Below are 18,751 nucleotides of genomic sequence, written 5' to 3' on the forward strand. Positions count from 1 at the left end.
AGGAAATTTATATCAATATAAAGACTAAATTGTAAATACATTCACTGTCATGGTAAGTCTCCAGCAAAAGTAACTAAGAACGCTTTTTAACTGTAAATGGGAACAATTATGTATTTAGATAAAATGTCTTTGGACTGTCATCACTTAGAAAACTGTCGTTGGGCATGTATTAAAACTAAATTTGGTGGAATGTTTTCCCTTTGTTTCATTTTGACAAGTTTATTCACTTTTTTGAAAGAGACTTTCCCAAAGAAAAAATTTATGCAGAACTATAAAATTGAGTGGTAACACGTTTATGCTAGAATAAGTGGCATGTGGAATTAAACTAGTTTTGATTTTTGTTTCAGTTCATAGAATTATCAGGTTTGGAAGGGACTTCAGAAGGTCATCTAGGCCAACCCCTTGCTCAAAGCAGGACCAATCACCAACTAAATCATCCCAGCCAGGGCTTTGTCAAGCCTGACCTTAAAAACCGCTAAGAAAGGAGATTCCACCACCTCCTTAGGTAACCCATTCCAGTACTTCACCACCCTCCTCGTCAAAAAGTTTTTCCTAATATCCAACCTAAACCTCCTCCACTGCAACTTGAGACCATTACTCCTTGTTCTGTCATCTGCTACCACCGAGAACAGTCTAGATCCATCCTCTTTGGAACTCCCTTTCAGGTAGTTGAAAGCAACTATCAAATCCCCCCTCATTCTTCTCTTCTGCAAACTAAATAATACCAATTCCCTCAACCTCTCCTCATAAATCATGTGCTCAATCACCCTAATCCTTTTTGTTGCCCTCCGCTGGACTCTTTGCAAGTTTTACACATCCTTCTTGTAGTGTGGGGCCCAAAACTGGACACAGTACTCCAGATGAAGCCTCACCAATGTCGAATAGAGGGGAATGATCACGTCCCTCGATCTGCTGGCCATGCCCCTACTTCTACATCCCAAAATGCCATTGGCCTTCTTGCAACAAGGGCACACTGTTGACTCATATCCAGCTTCTCATCCACTGTAACCCCTAGGTCCTTTTCTGCAGAACTGCTGCCTAGCCATTCGGTCCCTAGTCTGTAGCGGTTCCTGGGATTCTTCCGTCCTAAGTGCAGGACTCTGCACTTGTCCTTGTTGAACCTCATCAGATTTCGTTTGGCCCAATCCTCTAATTTGTCTAGGTCCCTCTGTATCCTATCCCTACCCTCCAGCATATCTACCACTCCTCCTAGTTTAGTGTCATCTGCAAACTTGCTGAGGGTGCAATCCACTCCATCCTCCAGATCATTAATGAAGATATTGGACAAAACCAGCCCCAGGACCGACCTTTGGGGCACTCCACTTGATACTGGCTGCCAACTAGAGCTGGAGCAATTGATCATTACTCGTTGAGCCCGATGATCTATGCAGCTTTCTATCCACCTTATAATCCATTCATCCAGCCCATACTTCTTTAACTTGCTGGCAAGAATACTGTGGGAGACAGTGTCAAAAGCTTTGCTAAAGTCAAGGAATAACACGTCCACTGCTTTCCCCTAATCCACAGAGTCAGTTATCTCATCATAGAAGACAATTAGGTTAGTCAGGCATGACTTGCCCTTGGTGAATCCATGCTGACTGTTCCTGATCACTTTCCTCTCCTCTAAGTGCTTCATAACTGATTCCTTCAGGACCTGCTCCATGATTTTTCCAGGGACTGAGGTGAGGCTGACTGGCCTGTAGTTAATGTGCTTCCTCAGTTAATGTGCTTCATTAGAATAATATATTTAAAAATATATAAGTGATTTTCAAGTGTAAAGGAAGATGAGGTTCGGATTGCATTAAAAATGGGAAGGAAAGTTGCAGGCCTCTAAGGTCATTGATTCATATCTGCCATAGATCAGCAGTTGGCAAAGGTCATTAGCATCTGAGAGTTGTTAATGACTTATATAAAATGTGTTGATGGGCTCAGTCCAGTTCCAAGTGGACAGGGGTCCACAAAACCCACCCTCACTTTTGACATGTGTTGTCATTCTGTGTTGAGATGTGTTGAGAAGTCAAATACTTAAAGGATATTGAAACTGAATTATCCTCTGATTTACAGAGGTGGCCCTTCTAGGTCAGGATTATGGAACAGTGTAAAAAAGCTTATAGTACCACTGCCTATATTGTATCCTGTGCATAAAGATATTGGTTTCCAAGGAGCACCGTATTCACTTTTTTGAAAAAGAATGAAAGGAGATGGAAACAATTATTCCGCTTTGGTAAAGGCTTCATGACTGAGTTTCCTCAACAACCATTATCTGCAATTCTCTTTAGAGATAGAGGTCACATAACAAGGGTACCAAAGTTGCATACTCCAAGGTGGAGCATCGTATTTTCTGTGTGCCATTTCTTCAAGAGCATTTCAGTACACATTGGAAGTGTATCTCCAAACAGGGTCCTCTACAACTAAAAAAAGATAGTGGCAACCATTGAAAATATCCAAGATACCATGAGTTTCCAAACATTTTCTAAGCTGTTAACCACAGGAATCTGGAGAAATGACTCTAGCAAGACAAGCAGTAAAGCTGATAGGTGATATTATATGCTAGGAAATCCAATTACTTTTAAGTTATTTATACATTTTAAAGTTGTAAATGTGTACTTTTAAGATATCCTCTGCTGTACATATTTTAAGGTATTTATGTCTGATCCTCCAAAAATTTGGAATCTAACCCAGAGAGAATCCTCATATAGCTTGGAAAGCACATAAAAATGTGAGTCCTCCCTTATCTGCACACATTGTGGCAGCTCCATTTGTTAATAAGATTGACAAACCATAAAGGTTTCTGAAGTTTAATTCAGATGAATTTGTCAGGAACTCCTTTGTCTGCATATTGAGCTGAAACTCTGAAGTAAACAGGTTTTCGGTACTGCTTGGTTTCATATTCGGGCAGTGCCATGAGAATAGCTTGTGAAGGTACCATATTTTTTCTTTGGCCCTGAAATTGTAAAAGGGCTTGTGTATTTCAACTTTTCCAAGCCAGTTTGTCTTTTCCTATTCTGTGCTGAGTTCACAAACATAGATGTATAAGCTAATGTGCTGCAGTTTTTACACATATGGCCAACTCCTGGTCCCCCAGAAATAAATGGCAAAACTTCCACTGGCTCAAGTGGAACCAGGATTTGGTCTGTACTGTAATTCCCATGGGAGTTAATGAGACAAGGGAAGTGAGATATCTTTTTTTGGACCAACTTCTGTATAAGCTCAAGAGCTTGTGTCTCTCACCAACAGAAGTTGGTCCAATAAAAGATATTATCTCACTCACCTTGTCTCTCTCATATCCTGGGACCAACACCACTACGATAACACTGCATATAACTATGGGAGTTAATGAAAGTCAAACATGATGGACTTGATCCTCCATACATACAATTGACATTGTCACCAATGAGTGTTCCAAAGACAAATTGCAAATTCAGGATTGGTCTGACAAAGCCCTGTACATCAATTGAAAGGCTTGTGGGGTCGCACTGAGAAATAATTGTTTATTGTATACATTTTGTAATGATTTTTAAAGCAGTAATTGTCTCAATCCTCATGTGGCCACAATTATTTAGTTTTATTAAAAAATCAATAAGGTAGTTCACCTTGCTTTCTTAAAATTACAGTTTATAGGTATAAATTTTTCCTCGGATAGATTAGCATTCTTTACGGCTTAATTATTGTATTCTGGAGCCTTAATAGTGGACAAATATCCCTCCTTTCTTAGTAATTTAATTTTAAAAAGCACTTGGAGCTAGGGTTAGGGTTCCTATGGGTAGGGCTCTCTGCCTTACAGTTAGGGTTCCTATGGGCTCTCTGCCCTTGTGGGGGGGTTCGTATGTGTAGGGCACTTACGGCTAGGGTTAGGGTTCCTATGGCTCCCTGCACTAGGGTTAGGGTTCCTGTGGGTAGGGGTCCCCACCCTACTGTTAGGGTTCCTATGGGCAGTGCACTTGAAGCTAAGGTTAGGGTTCCTGTGGGTTGGGCTTCCCGCCCTAGGGTTAGGGTTCGTATGTGTAGGGCACTTAGAGCTAGGATTAGGGTTCCTATGGGTAGGGTACCTTGAGGATAGTACAGGAAAGATTTTTTGACTTAATTTGGTCACACTGATTTACTTGTTCTTATAAAAACCACTGACTACCCAAAGCTCACTTCTAAAATCCTGCTCCATTTGCAGCCCGATAAAATACTTGGGCAACTGCATGTTTATGTTGAGCAGATGTGACATCTAGTGGCTGTTTTTAGCAATGTATCTCTTTTGTGTGTTCTCAGTGGAGATTCCAAGCTATAATCTCTAGTTGTTTATCTGAAACATCATGAAGGGCTCAACCCATACGAATTTCAACATATCTTGCCTGCATTTATAAAATGAGAGCTTTTTTGATGTTTTATGAGCTAGGCCATGAAATCCTTTTGAATCAATTAGGGCTCACTTGCATAGATAGTTTAAAATCTGACTTTTTTAGAATAGATAGGAAGTTGCCTTTTATTCTCTTTATAATACACACTGATAATACTGGATAGGATACTATGTCTCCAATCCTTGTACTGTCCTTTTACTGTCCTGGACAAAAAACAAAGTGCTGTGAAAATGGCACAAAAGGGCACTAAAGTTATATTAGAGATGCTTCTGAACTTGTTATTCATACTCTGTCAATGGCAGAGCCGGGAGCATTATAGCAAGAGAGTCATCACATCAGTACAGGGAGAGTTCAGACAGTGGTTTACTGCACACTGGGGACTGGAAAGTGAGAATAAAATAAACACTGTGAATATGTTATAAATGTTTGACAAACCAGCAATTAAGTGATCAGGAAAAGCTTGGTGAAAAGTCTGTCTTCACCGGCTGGCACTGGATAACTTAAGCATTGCAAATGTTGATGTTCTTTGGCCTGAGTACAGGTGACAGATGTCTTTCACCAAAGGTAGGCTGAAATAAATAGTGAGGGTGGAAGAATGAGAAATTTAAAGAGGACTTAGTCTATCTTCATTCTTTTGGGCAGACATTTAGGTATTTGTCAGAGTCAACTGACTTAGGGCCAAAGCATTAGCACCTTGCAGGATTGAGCCCTTACTGTCTTCTGTCCTGGCAGGGTTTGTGCTCAGAAACAAGTTGTTTTTCTTAATTTGTTTCCAGGGTTCAAGTGTCCTAGAAGGGTGGTCACAATGTTGCTCTTTAGACCTCTATCCTACAAGTTTCTGAGCGCTTTGGCATCAATCATACAAAACACTTAGATCAGTGTGGCTATTCATGTGCTTAAGTGCTTCATAGAATTGGGGTCAGAATGTAAGTACTTTGCTATAACGAGCCTATACTGCAGTTCAAGATATGTGGCCAGGATATGTAATATCCAAGAACAGTCATGGCACTTACTAGAGCTGGGCAAATATTGCAAAGACTTTCTACAAATAATCTCACTAAACTTTGTATGGGTTTGTTTCAGCAGTGATAGCTCCCCACAGGGAGAACAAAAGTTTACAGAGACTCAGTTTTAAATTAGCATGCAGAAATATTTCTGCCAGAAGTGTTGGCTCAGTCATCTAGTCAGGAAACAGAAAGCAGACCTTGTGATTTCTCTGACCGGTCACAACTAATCAACACAGCAAATATCAGTTATTCACAGAAATTAGTTTACAGGTTAAACACCAGAGATAAAAATACTTACCCAAAAAATAGCCCTCAATAATTATAGGTTTCAGAGTAACAGCCGCGTTAGTCTGTATTCGCAAAAAGAAAAGGAGGACTTGTGGCACCTTAGAGACTAACCAATTTATTTGAGCATGAGCTTTCGTGAGCTACAGCTCACTTCATCGGATAGCTTATGCTCAAATAAATTGGTTAGCCTCTAAGGTGCCACAAGTACTCCTTTTCTCAATAATTATGACTCCTGAATACATCTGGGGAAATTCAGGTTTGTTTGTGGATATGCCATGAGCAGAGAAGAGTACACACGGAATGGACCAAGTGCTGTGCTTGTTCTGTGGAGGGCAAGGCTGTTCAGCTGGTCTAAGCGTCATGCTAGGGATGCCAATAAGAGCTAAACAAATCATCAGCAACAGTGAATGTTGCCTCTTTTCTCATCAACATTTGCTGGTACATTATTTGTGTTAGTGAGGGCAGTTCTGTCTCAATTTGCTTCCTGGGTAGGTGCCCTACATGTTTCAAAGTGGCTTACTGAGTTACAATGAGGCCGCAGTGCAGTACACTGAGAGCTACATCTGCCTTGACAATTTTGTGTCCTCACAGCCAGTGTTATTTCAGTCCCCCTCCCGTAAGCAGCCTCTTCGGCCACATGTTTTCCAAAGCTCGGAATTTTATTTTGTTTTATACAGAGAATAAGAACAAGCAATAGAAATGGGAATCTGTTTCAATGGTTCTTTCATTTTCTTGCACCTACTTGGGTAGTAATCACGTGTTTTGTCCGTTACTTACACTCTCATTTCTATTTCATTGCAGACTGTGATGCTCCTCTTGCACAGCCAACGCCGCTACATTTTTGAATATGACCAATCAGATTATCTGCTCGCAGTCACCATGCCAAGTATGGTGCGCCACGGTTTGCACACCATGGTTTCAGTTGGGTACTATCGTAATATCTACACCCCACCAGACAGCACTGCTGCTTTCATACAAGATTTCACCAGAGATGGACGACTTCTGCAAATTCTATATCCTGGAACAGGTCGCAGGGTCCTTTATAAATATACTAGACAGTCCCGACTATCAGAGATTCTTTATGATACTACTCAAGTCACGTTTACATATGAAGAATCTTCCGGGGTTATTAAAACAATACACTTAATGCATGATGGGTTCATCTGCACCATCAGATACAGGCAAACAGGTTGGTTATAACTATCAATATTTTTAAAGGGTGATACTGTCACCTCTGGTAACACTTTGGCCCCTGCAAACATTGTCTTATCTGGTAGACAGCTTGAAATCAAGCCTACCATTGAAATCAGTTTTTATGTTGAAGTACAAAAATGTGTCTGTTTGTCTGTCCACAGACATCTATCCCATTTGAAATATGAAACATTCTTATTATCGTTTGCTATGAAATGGCTCTCATAATATTTGATTATTTGTTATTCCAATATGAGGACATTTGCTAAATAATAAATCAAATTGCTTTACTGTTTGCATTTTCAAGTTTCTCTGTTATAACAAATTCAAAGGAATTATTTATATCAGGAATGTGTTAGCCGTGTTAAAAATAAATTCAAGTTAATATTAGCCTATAAGTAAGTATATGGAAATCATAATTATATGTAAACTATCATTAGTTTAAAAGAATAGTAATAAGTTTTTAAGGAGTGTCTGTGTGCTAAATAAATCCATGAGAGAACAATTTAACATTTTTCTCACTTAAAGATGCAATAAGACTCAGAGATACATTCAGATTAACGTCTTTTCTTTCTTTGTTATGTATGTTAGATATACTATGGGCCTAATTCGTTTTTTCTTGTTTTTCTCTTATTTGCTATATGTAGGCCCTCTTATTGGTCGTCAGATCTTCAGATTTAGTGAAGAAGGCCTTGTAAATGCCAGATTTGACTACAGTTACAACAATTTCCGGGTCACCAGTATGCAGGCCATGATAAATGAGACTCCTCTTCCTATAGATCTGTACCGATATGTTGATGTATCTGGAAGGACTGAACAATTTGGAAAATTCAGTGTAATCAATTATGACTTAAACCAAGTTATAACTACCACAGTGATGAAACACACCAAGATTTTTAGTGCCAATGGTCAGGTGATTGAAGTGCAATATGAAATTCTTAAGTCCATAGCCTACTGGATGACCATTCAGTATGATAATATGGGCCGAATGGTGATATGTGATATACGAGTAGGAGTAGATGCCAACATAACAAGGTATTTTTATGAGTATGATGCTGATGGTCAACTTCAAACTGTGTCTGTGAATGACAAAACCCAGTGGCGTTATAGTTATGACCTTAATGGAAACATCAACTTGCTTAGTCATGGCAACAGTGCCCGTCTCACTCCTCTGAGATATGATCTTAGAGATCGCATCACTAGACTAGGAGAAATTCAGTACAAAATGGATGAAGATGGTTTTCTTAGACAAAGAGGCAACGAAATATTTGAATATAACTCCAATGGTCTCCTGAACAAAGCTTACAACAAAGTGTCTGGTTGGACTGTGCAATACTGTTATGATGGGCTTGGACGACGAGTTGCAAGTAAATCGAGTCTAGGACAACACTTGCAGTTCTTTTATGCTGATCTCTCCAATCCAATAAGAATTACTCATTTATACAATCATACTAGCTCAGAAATAACTTCCCTATATTATGATCTTCAAGGCCATCTCATTGCTATGGAGTTAAGCAGTGGAGAAGAATATTATGTTGCTTGTGACAACACCGGCACACCCCTAGCTATCTTTAGCAGCCGGGGCCAAGTAATAAAAGAAATTCTCTACACACCATATGGAGATATCTACCAGGACACTTATCCAGATTTTCAGGTTATCATTGGTTTTCATGGAGGACTCTATGATTCTCTTACTAAATTAGTGCATTTGGGTCAAAGGGATTATGATGTCATTGCTGGACGTTGGACAACGCCAAATCATCATGTGTGGAAACATCTAAACAGCATTCCCAAGCCATTTAACCTCTACTCATTTGAAAATAACTATCCAGTTGGCAGAATCCAAGATGATGCTAAGTATACGACAGGTAAAAAAAATTCCTATTAAAAATACTTCTGGGTCAAATCCTTATATAGATCCAAGTCCATGGAATTTGCACACCTCAGAGAAGAGGAGTAGACTTTCAACTTGCATTCATTTTATTTGAATGTATTTAACCTCCTACTACCCACATAGCTTTGTCTATTTTCTGTGACCTTTCAGCCCGTCAATAAAGCAAGCAAATAGCTGCATCTGCTGTCTTTGCTAAGTACTAGAATTTGAAAAAGAGTTGAGGCAGCATTATCTGAATTCCTTTCCATGATATGTAGAAGGAAGTACAATACAGAATTCAGAATAGCTATGCTCTGTGATAAAATAATTTATTTTCTTCTGGTAACCAATTTTGAAAATTTAAGATTATGTCAAATCAGTATTGCAATTTAGTTATTTATGTTTTGAGGTTTGGTTGGACCTTGGTAAAGGATGTCTAGTCACACTGGTAGCTGCAATATTAGTTCTAATTTCAGTTCTATCAGAATGGAGAACTGTGGGCACCTTTGCTTCTCCTCACCTTATCTTCTGGATCGCTTTTTCTAGAAATGGAAAGTACAAAATACATTCAGCTTCCCAAGAATTAAGAGTATTGTTGCTAAGAATGCTTTGATTTTGTTTTGTAGACATTGGAAGTTGGCTAGAGCTGTTCGGTTTCCAGCTACACAATGTGCTTCCTGGATTTCCAAAACCAGAGATAGAAACTGTGGAGACAACATACGAACTTTTACAGCTTCAAACAAAAACCCAAGAGTGGGATCCTGGAAAGGTTAGCAAAAGTCTGCCTACAAAAGCAGACAGTCTGCTTGCTAGTTAACTGGACTATTTCTAAACCTAAATTAAAGAATACAATTAGAAAATACATAGAAAAATGTTCAATCAGATCTTAATAAAAAGCCCATTCTACTGTGATCCGAGGGATGATTTTCAGGAGAAGAACAATTCAATTAATTGAGGACATTTTTGTCCATTACTTCTACATTATTTTTATTTTATTACCATAACATTTAAGATCCCTACTTTCCATAATTTCAATACCTCTTTGTGCTATGTGCTATGTTCAAAAACAGAACAAAGATGTTCCCTACACCAAATAGTTTACAATCTAAATAGAAGACAAAGGAGTACAGATGGGCGCAGACACACTGACGTGGAGTACAAAGGAACAATGCGACAGTATGGGTCAAGCATGCTAGGCAGTGGCCTCAGTACACCAATGGCCTAACGATTGGGAAGTTTTTTTTTCAGATCTCATGGCAGAGGAGAGTTTTTGGAAGGAGGACAATGCATTAGTTTTGTGGGTGTTTACAGGGTGCTCCTCCCAAGCAGAGGGGTAAAAAGCAAGAAGGTGCCTGTTTGAAAATATAGCAAGCTACAAGCTATAGCTGTCATGTAATAAATTTATACTTACTGAAATATTAGTGCAAATGAAATGAACAGATCTTCAGCTTTTATTGGAATGATGCCACAATGAGGAGTGCAAAAACACCAAAATATTAAATCTTTAAAAGTCTTTTCCTCCCTAAAAATGTTCTGTGGTAGACCAGATTTTTTTTTAACATAGTAGGGTGATGGTGATGGTGGTATTTTTGTTTTATTTTTTTAGTTCTAAGTCTCAAACCTGCCTCGGGCCTTGACCACACTCAGAACTAGCCACATTTCAGCAATTGATGGCTAGTCGTCAATGTAATTGCACCAATACAGATTTCAGCTATTCTCCGGGCAGATACTCACATTCAAGATTTGATCCTTATTGAATATCTATTAACAAAACATTGCAGTTTTACAAAACAAGGTAAAACAGGAGGGATTGATTCTCTACTGCCTCTCACCTTGTGCAGTCATGTAAAGTCATGCTACCTGATCGAAGTAACAGCATTTTAAACTCACTTGGCCCAGGTGTGAATAACTATGGAATGTACAAAGAGGTGAGGACTCAGGCCCACTAATTTTAGGGCCCTTCACATGCAAAACTCCCACTGAAGTTACTCAGATTTTATGGTGATGGAGAAATAGTATAGGGATGGCCACAATAAAAGAACATGGATGGATGGATGAATGTCAGTGGGAGTTTGCCTGAGTAAGGACTCCGGGCTTGGGCACTAAATCTATCTATAGCTCTTAGGTACCTATATGGCCTCCATTACTGTAGTATTTTGGTGCCTCATGATCTTAAATGTATCCTTAAGGGATGGGATTATTCTAGCCCAGATGTTCCCATGCTTTCTTTTGCTGAACTCTGCTTCAGAAATTCATGTCTCATGCACGCACCCCTCTCAGAGGAGGGGGACCTGGTACCTGCTGAGGGAACCCTTCCATTGAGGATAAGGGAGCTGTGGGGACCTGGTTCCATTCCTAGCCCCCATGCTCAAGGGTAGGGTCAGGAGGGTCTGAAGGCTGCACCCTGTGGGTATTGCCCCCCCCCCTCCGCCTGACACAGCCCCCTCCTTACCACAATCCTTCAGCACAGCCCCATCTGCTTCCCTTGCACAGGCTTTGTCCTGCCATGGAAGCACATGGGACTCTGGCACAGTCAGGCGGGGGCTGGGTGGGTCTTGGGTTGCCCTTTTGTAGTGTCCGTGCCAGCCACCCCAGCAGAGGAGGGTAACTGCCAGCTGGTGGCTGCTGCAGCTGTGGCAGTGAGACAGGCAGAGAGTCAGGTCCCAGCATCTAAGACTGCCCTGATAGTTCCATCCCCAGTTGGAGTTCATGCCCCACCTCTGCTATACTATTATTCCCATTTTACAGATGGAGAATTGAGTCACAGTGACTTGTCCAAGGTCACCCAGGGTGTTTATGGTAGAGCAGGGAACTGCACTCAGGTCTCCCCCGTTCCAAGATGGCATACTCACCACTAGAATAGCAATTTCTGGGAGAATATAAGGAATTTTCACCAATGTTTCTTTCTGTGTAGGAAGATACAAATATGTGATTCTTCTTTTGATGCTTGGAAACTAAAGGGACCAAGAGGCCGTAAGCAGTACAAACAGGCCACTGTATAGTTTATTACTATAATTTTTTGTTGTTGCTACACCACCACAGATGTGCATGATGCTTTACAGACAAATTTAAAGGATCAGTACCTAGTCTGAGGCGCTATAGATATCAGTAGAAACTTGATATCATATGGTACTATAATGAACTGTATAAAAATCTTTTACTTCAAACTCTGTTAATGTTTATGTTTCCAGACTATCCTTGGCATTCAGTGTGAGCTGCAAAAACAACTTAGGAACTTTATATCCTTGGACCAACTTCCTATGACCCCCAGGTACAGCAACGGGAGGTGTCTTGAAGGAGAAAAACAACCCAGGTTTGCGGCCATTCCTTCTGTTTTTGGAAAAGGTATCAAATTTGCCATTAAAGATGGGATAGTGACTGCTGATATTATAGGAGTAGCAAATGAGGATAGCCGGCGCATTGCCGCTATCCTCAACAATGCTCACTATCTTGAGAACCTGCATTTTACCATAGAAGGGCGAGATACACACTACTTCATCAAGCTGGGGTCTTTGGAAGAAGACTTGGCTCTAATAGGCAACACAGGAGGCCGGCGCATTTTGGAAAATGGCGTCAATGTCACTGTGTCTCAGATGACTTCTGTGATAAATGGGAGGACTAGACGCTTTGCTGATATACAGCTCCAACATGGTGCTTTGTGCTTTAATGTTCGATATGGGACAACCATTGAAGAAGAAAAGAACCACGTCTTAGAAATAGCCAGGCAGAGGGCAGTAGCTCAGGCCTGGACTAAGGAACAAAGACGGCTGCAAGAAGGGGAAGAAGGCATTAGGGCATGGACAGAGGGAGAAAAACAGCAGCTCTTAAGCACTGGGAGGGTACAAGGCTACGATGGATATTTTGTTTTATCTGTGGAGCAGTATCTAGAACTTTCTGACAGTGCCAACAATATTCACTTTATGAGACAGAGTGAAATAGGCAGGAGGTAACAAAGAAAATCTCCGCCTTTGCGTCACCAAAGACTGCCTGTTTTTAAACATAAAATGGTTTATTGTATTGGTTTTTCTAGAGCAGAACTCTGTATATATAAATATAGAGGAAAACACATATCCAACTGCCTTTAAATGTGACAGAAGATGGTATTTTAATATTGTTTGTTTAACTCTGAGAGATGACAGTGAAGATTTTTAGTTCTTGTGTGGCAGTATTCAAAATTTCAGAAGCAGAGTTCAAATGGTTCAACAACATAACTTAGAAAAGCACCGCTCTCGTTTAAAATCACAGATACGTGCAGAATATTTAAGAATTCATGTGCTCTGCTTTCTTCTTGAAGATACATCTCTTCTTAGTTCATTAATTTAATAACTCACAGATGATTAAAAAGGTTATAGAGCTTGATTCTGCTACCCTTACTCACCTGGGTAGTCCTTACTCCCATGAGTTCTTCCATTGACTTTAATGGATGGCTCACAAGAGCAAGTGCTGCAGGACTGTATTTAGAACCTTGTATCAGCACATTTCATTTTTCACAACTATGATCTAAAGAAGTTCCAGACCTGAAAAACAGGGGTAGCACAGAATGGCTGTCCCATATTACATTTATCTTCACTCATCAGTAGCCTCCTCCCATTCTCTCAGAGATCAATGTCATGCTGTGTCGAGTTTTGCATGTGGCAGTGTTCTATAATTCTCTCCCTGAGGGCTTCGGTCAGACCTGGGTTACACTGGATTCTGCTGGCATAACCCCAAGCACAGAAGCCTGATGGCTGAATGTCCACCTGACCGAGTGTTGCACAAGGTGCCACAGCTAGCCATCACCACTCTAAACATGGACAGAAATGTGCACAAGGGTCTGATCCAAAGCCCCTGAAGTCAATAAGAGTCTTTCCATTGACTTCAGTGAGCTTTAGATCAGGCCCTGATTCAGTGCATCCCAAGCAATCTCTGCCAGTAGTACTTCTGTGGACCCCCAGACAAACTTAAAGCCACTCTACTGGAAGGATTCGCAAACGCGCTCTCTGCCAGTGAGGGTGAAAAAAGCCCTGTCTCACTATAGAAAATAGTATCCTTTGTGTTCACTGGACAGGGATTCTTCAGTTCATGATTCATTTGTAAATTGGAGTCGTATCGTTTTTTTGTCATCACCTTAGCCTCTTCTCACATTAATAATTATGCTGTATGACTCAATTTTTATGTGTGAAAAAGACTGGTGGGTCAGAATTCGGTGAACCAAAGTGTGGATAGTAAGTGTAGGACATTTTGGGAATGATTCTACACGCTTTGGCTCAATCTGCAGAGCACATAGCAAAGTGTTGTAGGGTGGGAATTTAATTTTGCAGGATATCAGCAGCTGTCAATATAGTGATTTCACAGCAAAGTGTATGATCCTTCTTTTAACCTGTCATTTTTAAAGGACCTAATTGTCTTGTGGGGGATTGTGTGCAAATTTTCTTTGTTAATTTCAGATGGGATTAGAATTTTCTTTTGGAACCTATGTATCTTTAATGGCGACATTATTGCACATTTTTACCAAAATAGACATAGTAAATATAGTCTAATCATCTCTGCTCGTATTTAGTTTTGCCAAAAGCAGGGTTTGTTTGTTTTTTTCCTTTCCTGTTTTCTTTTTTCTTTTGTTTTTGGGCAAGTGGAACAAACTGTACTGAACTTAGAGATGAGCCTGAATTGGAACATCAGGTCTGAACCCCCTTCAAACTTCGGGGAAGTTTGGATCCAGCGCTCAACTTCACAACTTGGGCCTCCCTTTATGGATTCAATCCTGCTTCCATTGAAGTCAGTGACCGGTTTCACCGCCGCAAGATCAGGCCCAGTGATGAACTGATCCCGAAGAATGCCATCCACACACCACCCCAAACTCTGGGGAAATTTGGATTGAAATCCAGTTCCAAATATTATGATTGGGCTCATCACTCACTAACGTACAGTACTGGGAGCTGACCAAGTCTGGTATTGATAGCTCTGATCTCTGTAATTTCCCATAAAAACATGGAGAATTTGAATACCTCCACACCAGTCTAAAAATGGACCTTCAGATCCTAGAGCCTCTGATGTTCTTTTAATCAATGAAAAAATAATTTATGAACTGTATATAGAGAGTGCATTCATAAATGTGATGATGTATTTTATCACTGATCCAAGATGTCAATATTAGAGTCTATTTTACTTATATTTTAACCAATTATACTTTTTTGCAATTCACTAATGATGTATCATTTTCAAACTGCTTTAAATATCCATTATAAACAAACATTTGAAGCGCTTAATAGTAAATTACCTTTAACTGTGCATTTCTAGTATGTAATACATATTTAGTTAGCTTGTGCCTTTAGTTTCTTAAAGTTATATTTGTGTTATATGCAGGAAATGCACTTCGTATTACCTACACCTGTGGTTTTTAATACTGCGTTGATTATTATTATTCTCATTATTATGCCAAAAGGTCATAGAGTGAAATGTATTATAAGTTTGTCTCTGAAAGCAGATTTGGCATTTTTCCAGTTCATGCACAGAAAATTTAAGATACATTTTTGGACAGTGTTTCTTATGAAAATATGGATGTATAAAGAATCAAATGACATTACATGGCCCTGTATTCTGGTGGCATAAGAAAATGTCTTCATCATGTTTGGTTATAAAATTGAGAAAAATAAAAATTCAGTGTCATTTTTAGATGAATACAATAGCATTTCTAAAGAGAATTACAGGTATTTATTAATACAAGAGCACTGGAGGCCAAAGTTAGTTATACTTATACACACAGGCACCATTCAGTGAAGGAATAGATCTAAATCATCTTGTTCAAGAACAATGTCAGATGGAGGTAGGGAATATTTCAGTCTCCATGTTTGTTTATTTTTTAGTGACTAAGCCAATTTTCTTAGTTGTTCTTTAATTTTGCACTATAGCCTAGAGACCCAAATGACAAAAACACAAAACAAAAAAAATCACATGCAACATTTTTGTGGTCATTCAGATCCAATAAACTGATGATTGCATTCTGCGTTTGGAACCTGGTTCTAGAAGTAAAAAACCACACACACACTAATGCACGCTATCTTGTATCAAAACACCTACCATGAGAAGCTACATGTTATATTTTTATCACAGCAAAACAACAGTGTGTAAAAATAATGTTTCCTTTGTTTTCACGGTGATTTAGAAAACTAGAACATTTCAAAGGTATATAGATATATATATATAGAGAGAGAGATATATATATAGGTAGAACATAGCCAAATATATACAGACTGGACAATGTGCAACTCAGTGTACACGTTCTATCTGTTTAGTTAGAGATCTTTAATGTCCTCTCAGTTGTATGCTAGTTAGTAGCTGTCTTTTTCTTTTTTAATCATGTTTTCATGCACTTTCAGAAGTTTTATTTTTTCTAGATCTGCAATTATTCCCGTTCACCAAGCCCTCTTTATATCACCGTCCTGGGGAGGGGAGGGCAACCCATGTAAGTGTTATAAAGAGGTATTTTTACAAGGATAACTCTACCAGAGATTAATGTTATTGGAAGCCAACGTACAGTAGCCTAAGATTAGAATGTTATAAAGAGAGGCATCTAGAGAAAGGTTGGAGTATGTAAGGAGGAAAAAAATCTGCAGCTTCCTTTCAACATGCTTGGCTGCTCTGCAGAATTCATATCAGCATAATTGATCAGTCTAACATTTCAACATTCAGATCAGACTGCCACAATGTTTTTTTCCCATCAAATAGAGACAAATAAAATGCTGACTGTTACTTAAGCCTGTCCTTTATACAAAGCATTGTCAGGTCAAAAGCTTACTGTGTGTAAGAGGAATTACTTCTCAACAGAAACTGATAGTTAGTCAAGTTCAACTTACTGTGGATTTGTCTTGGCATTTGTCATCTTACATTATTTGTCCAAGAAAATGTGTTTGCCAGTTACAATATTTCCTTAGACTTAGTGGTGGACTTTAACCTCTTAATAAATGTTAGTATGTCAGATTGTGTCCTTGATGATATTTTACTTGTATGAACCATGGTAAAACACTGAAATCTTAATATTCTTCTGGCAAAAGTGTCAATAGAAGAGAAAGCGAAACATAGCACACAGTATATGTCAAAAACATATTTCTCTTTAGCGTTCTCATTAAAAGTAAAGGTGTTTACAGTGTATGCCAAGAGCTTCAGTTTCTACCAAACAGTTAGAGGTTCTAATCTTACAGAAATTGTGTTATAATGGCCTGAGCCTTGTTGCTAGGAAACACTAGATTCCAATTTTTTATTCCTGCTCTAACTCCTGTGGCTGAATAGTGACTGGATACTGTACAGGTTTATTTGTTCTATGGCTGCAGTTAATGGTCTGTTGCATTTTGCTCTGGTTTTCAGACCAGAAGCATGCATTTTCTACAACAGCATCATAACAACATGTTGTAAATAGTAAAAGTGAATATATTATGTGTTGATATTTGAAAGAGAGGAAAGAAGTACTTTGACTATTTCATTTTTAAAAAATAAAATTGCAAACTAATCGTCGGTGTGACATTTTCTTTGCTTACACCAAGTACTCTCAAGCCATTCTAATTATTTCATGCACGAAAACTTTTTTTTAACTTTTCAGTAAAGAGCCATTTAATAGAAAGGGGGGAGGGGTTCAAAAATATTTGTGGATGAAAGTAAGTGCTAAATTTTGGTATTGAAATGTAATTGTATTTCTGACTCACAGAGGTGCACTGACAATTAAAACCTGGTTGTGAAACCACACCCTACAGTTCTTGGACACATGCACCAGTTCATCAGTGAGAGAGCAAAATGCTTGTTAATGGCACTCCAAGAACTGAACCGGCAGGGGGAAGACTGGCCCAGTTTAGGTATTCACTGATCAAAATATAGCAGCTCTTATTTCCTGGACTCCTCAACCAAGAGCAGTTGAGCATGGTGGGGGGAAAAACTATGTTAGATGTGGTAACAAGTGAGGGGGAAGGGACCGGATGTGTCATCACAGAGATAGGTGGGTAAAGAGAGATTTCCTGAAGCAATGCAGTGATTAAGAAAAGGCGAATGGAGGGAATGGTAAAGTGTCTGCCTCTGGGCAGATGCAGTGCAGCCTCACACTGAGGACTAATTTCACAAAGAAACAGAGGCAGACAGGGTGATGCTTACCACACCTAACTTTGAGGCACCTAGAAAAGCAATGGGAGCCACAGAGTTCAGTGCCTATGCTCAGAGGCAACAAATGTAGCGGGCCTTGCGGGGAGCATATGCCCCCAATTGCCAGCCAGGCATCCACCAGCACTGGCCGGGGTGGGGGACTTGCAGGGTGGAGCCATCACAGTCCCAAGAGCTCAGCAGACATGGCTCAGTACCGGGCTCTCGATGGAGGGACTGTCCAGGTGGCCAGCACACTGGGGCCAGGCAGGGCCATTGGATCAGGGCTTTTGCTGGCACCACATGAACCAGCAGATCCACACCCACCTTCCCTGAAACAGTCGCAGTGCTGGGCTCTGCACCAGCTTCAGCAGCCATGAAGTCCATCCAGGGGTGGCTCAACCAGGGGGGAATGCCCCCAACAGAAGGAGCTGTTGCCTCAGACACAAAGCCATGGGGAAGGCGCAGCCCCATGCTCCCAGAGCCTGATGGAGCAGCAGAGGGGCAAGCCCATGGCTTGCAGGGGTGGCCCGGGGCAGGGGGTGGGGGGACTGCTGCAGAGCCTGCAGGTTCGGGGTGGAAAAGGACTGGAAAGCACTTTCCCCATTCCACGGCTAGCTGAGGGGGCAGAGATGCTCCCCGTGCCTGTGCGGGGTTCCAGGCAGCTGGCACATCCATGGCACAGCACCGCCTAGGCAGTGCCACGTGCAGGAGGGTCTTGGGCTTTCCCAGGGCACCAGCGCAGGCAGAAGCAGGAACGTGCTGGCCAGGTTGCAGGTATGTTGAGTGCTCCCGCCAGGGGCTGGAGTGGGAAGCACCCCTGCTGGGGGTTTATGGTGGAGCAGCAGGGCTGGGGAGAGGAAGGTGAAGGGAAAAAGTGGGGAGGGGACAGCTGGGGAGCATGCAAAGGGCTGATGGGGGGGGGAAAACCTGACTACCCCACG

General features: G+C 40.5%; 1 protein-coding gene across 9 annotated transcripts in view; it reads left to right on the top strand.

Annotated features, from left to right (window-relative positions):
- Nucleotides 1-17,168, top strand: part of TENM1 (teneurin transmembrane protein 1) — a 1,396,333-nt gene extending 1,379,165 nt beyond the window's left edge. For 7 of the 9 annotated variants that reach the window (XM_074962522.1, XM_074962521.1, XM_074962519.1 and 4 more), the window contains 4 exons: nucleotides 6,446-6,833; nucleotides 7,483-8,703; nucleotides 9,335-9,477; nucleotides 11,900-17,167. In XM_074962522.1, the coding sequence (XP_074818623.1) occupies nucleotides 6,446-6,833; nucleotides 7,483-8,703; nucleotides 9,335-9,477; nucleotides 11,900-12,658 (2,511 nt within the window). In that variant the 3' untranslated portion in view covers nucleotides 12,659-17,167. Of the gene's footprint in view, nucleotides 1-6,445; nucleotides 6,834-7,482; nucleotides 8,704-9,334; nucleotides 9,478-11,899 lie in introns of all 9 variants that reach the window. The other 2 variants (XM_074962525.1, XM_074962527.1) reach the window with 2 other exon arrangements.
- Nucleotides 17,169-18,751: the final 1,583 nt, after the last annotated feature.

Source organism: Natator depressus, chromosome 9 (genome assembly GCF_965152275.1).
Source record: "Natator depressus isolate rNatDep1 chromosome 9, rNatDep2.hap1, whole genome shotgun sequence".
Lineage (NCBI taxonomy): Eukaryota > Metazoa > Chordata > Testudines > Cheloniidae > Natator > Natator depressus.